Source organism: Dendronephthya gigantea, unplaced genomic scaffold (genome assembly GCF_004324835.1).
Source record: "Dendronephthya gigantea isolate DGI-Jeju-01 unplaced genomic scaffold, DenGig_1.0 000086F, whole genome shotgun sequence".
Lineage (NCBI taxonomy): Eukaryota > Metazoa > Cnidaria > Anthozoa > Malacalcyonacea > Nephtheidae > Dendronephthya > Dendronephthya gigantea.
The window spans coordinates 1-6,875 of record NW_021163096.1 but is presented as its reverse complement, the minus strand read 5'-3'; the positions used below and the strand labels follow the sequence as shown (position 1 = coordinate 6,875).

The following is a 6,875-nucleotide window of genomic DNA, read 5'->3' as shown; positions in this document are numbered from 1 at the left end:
TAAAGTGGAATTGATCATGGTAAGCAATAGTGATATGTTGTCCTGCTTGTAGCTCCTCATACTATCTCAGTAAATTTAAATAAAGCACGCTTCGGCTTGTGCACTCTTGATTTGCTATAACAACCTTTCTAAATTTTGATATTACGCACGCTTAAGCCTGGCGCACACTAGAGCTATCACCTTCGCAAAGTTTCACTCGTGACTGTTGGCGTAAGCAAGTTCCCCTAGTGTGCGGTGCCGTTTTGACACCTTTTCGTCACTCGCGCCATCAGCGCCGATTATTCAACATGTTGAATAATTTTTGGCACGAATGACTGTTTCCTCCATGTGTGCGCGCGTGAAAAGCTAACAGCTTGCAATACGAGGAAAATACGCATGCGTGTTCGCCTTCACATTCAAAATGGCGACGAATAGTGTGGTTGCAGAAGCAATGTTAGAAGACCAAATCGCGGATATCTGGCCTGAATATCCCTGTTTGTATGACGTTAGATGTCCGGACTTTAAAAACAGAGAATTGCTTGAACATTCATTTAAAGAAATCGCAGAAAAACTTGGACAAACTGGTAAGTGAAATCATAAATGCCTACACTATCCCCTCCTAATTTTTATATTAATCAGACTGTCGCATTTGATATTACGAACCATAATATATAAAACATTTCATTCCCCCAGTTGAATGGGTTAAAGCAAAGTTAAAGGCCCTGCGAAACAGCTACGTGAAAGCGAAAAAACCGGGACCGAGTGGAAGTGCGAGAAGAAACCCAACAAAAAGAACGACATGGTTGTTGGATAAGTTACAGTTCCTTGCTCCTCATGTGGCCATTAGGCCTTCTGTTTCAAGTCTAGACTCTGTAAGTATGCCCTTTATAATATATACGGGTGATGTTAAAGCTACCACCCATTTTTATTTTACTAATAACAAAATATTACATATGTATAATGGACACCTAAAATATTATTTTACATCAGATAACTTTACAACCTAATTATATTGTCTTGCCATGGAACGGAACCACTATTGTTAAAATACTGAGTTAAAACTTCCCTCTGATGTTTTGCATTTCTTGGTGGATTGTGCATGGGGGTTGGTTGTAAACCATTTAAGATTGGATCATTTCTCCATGTTCCAGGTGACAATGTATGGTCTGCACTCTCAAAGTCTCCAGCTGCTGTGTAGTTGACTTTATTCTTGTCTACCATATAGTTGTGCAGACAACAAGCTGCTAATATTATATCAGTCACCTTGTCTGGTGAGACCTTTATGGTTGTCAAAAAAACCCTCCATCTATGGGCCAGAATCCCAAATGCATTCTCAACAACTCTGCGAGCTCTTGATAATCTATAGTTGAAAATGCGTTTTTCTTTTTCCAAATTTCGATGTGGGTAAGGCTTCATCATTTGAGTTGTCATGGGAAAAGCATCATCAGCGACAATGTGATAATCAACTTTTGTAGATATTCCTCTGATGGTAGTTGCAGGGGGTATATTTAAGGAGTTGGAAATTAATGCTTCTTTTAAGGCAGAATCACCAAACACTCCAGCATCCCCAGCTCGTCCAGCTGCCCCAACATCAACATAAATAAATTTATAGTTGGCATCAACCAATGCTAGCAGAATAACACTAAAGAAGTGCTTGTAATTAAAGAACTCGGAGCCAGTGCCATTGGGTTGTTGAACTGCTATATGTTTGCCATCTATTGCTCCTATGCAACACGGGTAGTTCCACTTGTTTTTAAAATCCAATGCTATGTGTGACCATTCTTCTTGAGTGTTTGGAGTCTAGGATATAAATATTATGTTGATTTATATAGGTATCTCATGACAATTCACCGTTAGATTCAAGTTTCAGTGAGGCTGGTGAAAATAGTTTTGAAGATTATGGTCAAACACCTGAGCAAACAAGTCCCATAAATGAAGAGGAGGATGAAATAATGGAAGTGACAAGGTCAACCTCTGAGCCCGTGAAACCGAGAAAAAGCACTTCTCGAAAGAGGCAAGCTGATGAGGAGTACCAATTAATAAAAAATCTATCCACCTCTATTGCAGAAAAGCAAAAAAAACAGAAAATGACAGAGGGGAAAAGGGAAACTAGCATGCTAGAAACTTTTGGCATGTATGTAACTAAGGCATTGTCAGAGTTGGATCCCAGAACATGTCATTTGGCACAGAACAAAATAAACAACATTATTTTTGAAGCCCAAGCTGGCCTATTAGTCCAAAATTCTCAACCACCAATGATGATGCAACAACACAGAAATTTTTTCCATCCAATAATTCAAACTGGCATGACAAGTTCAAGCCCTCAACCTTCATCATCATATGCTGAACAGAATTTTATTTCAAAACCAGATGGAGTGACTTCGGCAGTTGGATGGCCAAATCAGAATTAGACTTAAAACTTAGGGGGACATTCTATTAACAAAAGTAACAATTCAAAAACTTTTTTTATTTTATTTGTCTGTACTGACTATGTTTGTTTTGAAAAATTGGAACAATTGCACAATTGATAGTATATATTTAAATAAAAATTGGTGATAATTAATTACCTTCAAATAATTCCTTTTCATTATTAAGTACAATGCTTGGCATGTTTCCTCAACAATTCCTGAAATGGTCCTTTCGCCAATCCGATACTGAAACGAAAGACTTCTGAAAGTCTCACCTAATAAAATACAGTAAGATAAGCATATTATCCATAATGTATATAAATAGCATCATAAATGAAATAGCCATATTCAAAGGGCAAATCACATAATTTTCACGTACCTGTTGCTAAAAATCGTAATGTTACAGATAATCTTTCCCTCGGTTTTAAAGCACATCGCATTTTTGTGTCCTTCTTTTGAATCAGTGGCGAAACCATGGTCAAAATTTCTTCAAACGATGCTGAATCCAGCCTGTGATAATGCCTAAAATGTTCAGGGTCTTCAAAGCGCAATTCGCGAACAATATTCTCACATGCTCCTTTCATTTGACGACGTTCGATCCAACGTTTCGTCCAGATATTCCTATTGGCGGCCCTCAAGCGCCTCCGTCTGCGTCGCAAAAGTAAAAGAAAGAGCAAAATTTCTTCATCTTCTGAAGAGGAAGAGGACGAGTCTTCACAAATAGCAGCCATTTTGAAGGCGAACACGCATGCGTATTTTCCTCGTATTGCAAGCTGTTAGCTTTTCACGCGCGCACACATGGAGGAAACAGTCATGCATTCGTGCCAAAAATTATTCAACATGTTGAATAATCGGCGCTGATGGCGCGAGTGACGAAAAGGTGTCAAAACGGCACCGCACACTAGGGGAACTTGCTTACGCCAACAGTCACGAGTGAAACTTTGCGAAGGTGATAGCTCTAGTGTGCGCCAGGCTTTAGGCTTGTGCACTCTCGTTATAGTAAATTTTGTATGACAGCTCGCGACTGATTGTCCCGCTCATGTGAATAACACGTGAATGCGTGTTAGTAATAATCCCACATTGGTAATATAATACAATAGCATCACATCTTCATATCATGAATAAAATCTCTTTTGTGTTCGTGTGTTGGTTTCCTTCCTCCTTTTAAACCAGCCGTTGTCCAGTCCCAAGCCTGGAATGAGAAATCGGTGAGGGGAAGGAATATTATTGTATGTAGCTAAAGTGGAATTGATCATGGTAAGCATTAGTGATATGTTGTCCTGCTTGTAGCTTCTCATACTATTATAATATTATTATTGGAGCAAATCATGTTCAACAATATAGAAATCCTACAGAGTATTGTAGGCGTAGGTTCCTAATAACCAAAAGTACTTGGCGCGGATACCTACGTATTTTTAACTATACTTATTTCCTGCATTGTAAGAATGTTCATGACGACGATGAGATGAGTTGTGTGGCACTTGGACATTTGATATGTTAAGAATGTACATTCGCACTGATAAATACGTAAAATCGATCTCTCACATTCAGCTGATTAACGCTTTGGATGGACGTATGGCTTGGGTTGTGTGTGTGTTCCTTTCTCCTTTTAAACCGCCTCCTAGGGTCCCAAGGCCTAGGCACTCGTAATGAGTGAGCTGGTGAGGGAAAGGGACAAATTTACATTCTTAGGTTTTGAATATGCCCGTCAAGGGTAAGTATGGTAAACACGGAGAACATTTTTGCCTATATATATATATATATATATATATATATATATATATATATATATATATATATATATATATATATATATATATATATATATATATATATATATATATATATATATATATAATATATATATATATATATATATATATATATATATATATATATATATATATATATATATATATATATATATATATATATATATATATATATACAGGGTGTATCAAAAAAAAGGTAATCCAACTTTGGTGCGCTATTGTACGTGAACTACTCATTCTATTAACGAATTTTTTTCACATTCCAAAAGTTTAGGCTTTTAACTATCGAATAACATGTTTTTGATACCAAATGGTGAAAAAATGAGCAAATAGGAGGCCGATAAAAAGTGTTAGTCAAAATCGCATATTTTCACCTCTGAGAGTTGGGACTAAAACCATTGAAAATTAACTCTCTTTGGGATTAATTGAAGAATTTTGCTTTTGAATAAACTAACCGCATATGCATATTAAGTAGGAATAAATCACATCAGGAGAACATTCCAAGCAATGCGGCATAAAACCAGTGTAAGCTGTGACATGTTCGTGATTAATTGCTCTTTTCTTTTGTTATGCACTGCTTTAATTAGGCTCAAAGGTGAAAATATGCGATTGCGACTAACATTTTTTATCAGCCTCGTATGTGCTCACTTTTTCACCATTTCGTATTAAAAACATGTCATCCGATAGTTAAAATCCTGATCTTTCCGAAAGTGAAAAAAATTCGTTCATAGACTGAGTAGTTCACGTACAATAGCGTGTTGAAGTTGGATTACCTTTTTTTTGATACACCCTGTATATAAATATATATATACACCCGTTTGCAAAAACGTTGGCCGCATATAGATATATAGATAGATACCTGAAATCTAATTAGAATTGCATATGTTGTGTAATATGATTGAAATCCCATGCAAATGTATTCATATGCAATTCTAATTAGACTTCGAGTATCTATCTATCTATATATCTGCGGCCAACGTTTTTGCAAATGGGTGTATATATATATATATATATATATATATATATATATATATGTATATATATATATATATATATATATATATATATATATATATATATATATATATATATATATATATAATATATATATATATATATATATATATATATATATATATTATATATATATATATATATATATATATATATATATATATATATATATATGTAATATGTATATATATATTATATATATATATATATATATATATATATATATATATATATATATATATATATATATATATATATATATATATATATATATATTTATATATATAGGACGAACCTGAACATGTTCGCCCGAAAAAACAAAGGAAAGCATGAAAATAAATATCGCACATCGAACAGATATTGCCCAAGAAAACACAGCAATGGTGTGCTTACATGGAGTGCCTGCGACCGCAATCTCTACGAATGGTTTGCAACAAGAACAACCCTAAATGCTGTGAATTCTTTTGCCCTGAACTAGGTCGATCGTTCGCTATTTGATACGGCTATGATGATGTGGAGGGCGAATGGCGCGATTCATCCGCTGTGTGATACCCACCAAAGACCGACCAGGATGAGAGTTGTGAAGGATTTAAGTAAAGGCAACTTGGGGAGACCATTTTTCTCGGGAACAGTCGGTTTTTACCGAAAGTATGCGCGGCCTCCACGCGAGATGATGTGCGCACAAGTGTGTTATTGCAACATACAACTTACACGTGGAATGACTTGCGTGGGAGGGCTGTGCCAGTGAGCTCCAAATATATCTGGAGTAAGAACTTTGGGTACAAAAAGTGAAGCCAAGGATGGCGGAGATGGAAGCGCTATTGTACGTCAGTTTCAGTCTCCTAACTCGCGCGGCCAAATATTTCTTATTGTTTTTGACCGGGAGTGACGTTCCCGAAACCCTCAGATTTTCGTGTTTTTCATCATTTTGCGAGCACAAGAATAGAAAAAAATTATTTTTTTTACTGAGAATGTGTTTCTTTGCATCTACTCAATGTGAGTGCCGCATTTTCCGACTGTAAATGTGAGTAAATATGCATTTTTCGCCATAAATTCAACTACGCATTTCAGATTTTGTTTAATTTTGATTTATTTCCATATATTTCCACCTCATGTTTTCAGTTTCTTGTTTCGTTTTTTGTTTCGAAACGCTTTAACACTGGTTGTCCTTTAATTTTTGGCCAGCTTTCCTATCACAGAGCTCTTTTTAAGGTTTCTTTTATACGTGCATTATGAGTCTTGTTTATAAATTTCATATTCATATATTAGTAATATTTCAAACCCGTACGTTTTTCAGCATAATTTTCTTTCCTATTACTTTTTTACATGAATGAAAGCCTGATAAGGATGAATTGAACTCAGAAAAGTTTTACTAGTATTTATGTTGTTTTTGGGAAGCATATTCTGTAGTAAATGTTGTCAGTGATTTGCGAAAAGCCGAAAACATCAACAATCTGCCACTCCGTAGCTTTCTTAGTAAGATATCGCTTATTTCTTTGTTAATTTAATTGAAATATAAAAGTATCTCAGTATCAAACATTAGTATTATACCTTTCATTGAAATTCCCCTCATTTTTATTCAAAAATAGGAAAAAGAAAATGTTAAAAAATACGAATTTAGATGACCGCGCACATATAGGAAGACTGAGACTGACGTACTATATAATAATATAATAATAATAACTATATATAATAACTATAT

The 6,875-nt window shown here is 35.2% G+C and overlaps 2 protein-coding genes across 2 annotated transcripts; one reads left to right on the top strand and one right to left on the bottom strand.

The window, feature by feature from the left end:
• The first annotated feature begins 410 nt into the window (after positions 1-410).
• On the top strand, positions 411-2,494 carry LOC114533185. Its single transcript, XM_028554688.1, has 3 exons — positions 411-563; positions 673-851; positions 1,812-2,494. Exons 1-3 carry the CDS (start codon positions 431-433, stop codon positions 2,388-2,390), a joined length of 891 nt encoding a protein of 296 aa, XP_028410489.1. The 5' UTR covers positions 411-430; the 3' UTR covers positions 2,391-2,494.
• LOC114533186 (putative nuclease HARBI1) lies at positions 844-3,092 on the bottom strand. The gene is made up of 2 exons (XM_028554689.1): positions 2,547-3,092; positions 844-1,779 (listed from the first exon to the last, which is right to left on the bottom strand). The coding sequence occupies exons 1-2, from the start codon at positions 2,565-2,567 to the stop codon at positions 976-978; spliced, it is 825 nt and encodes a 274-aa protein (XP_028410490.1). The 5' UTR covers positions 2,568-3,092; the 3' UTR covers positions 844-975.
• Between the last annotated feature and the right edge of the window lie 3,783 nt (positions 3,093-6,875).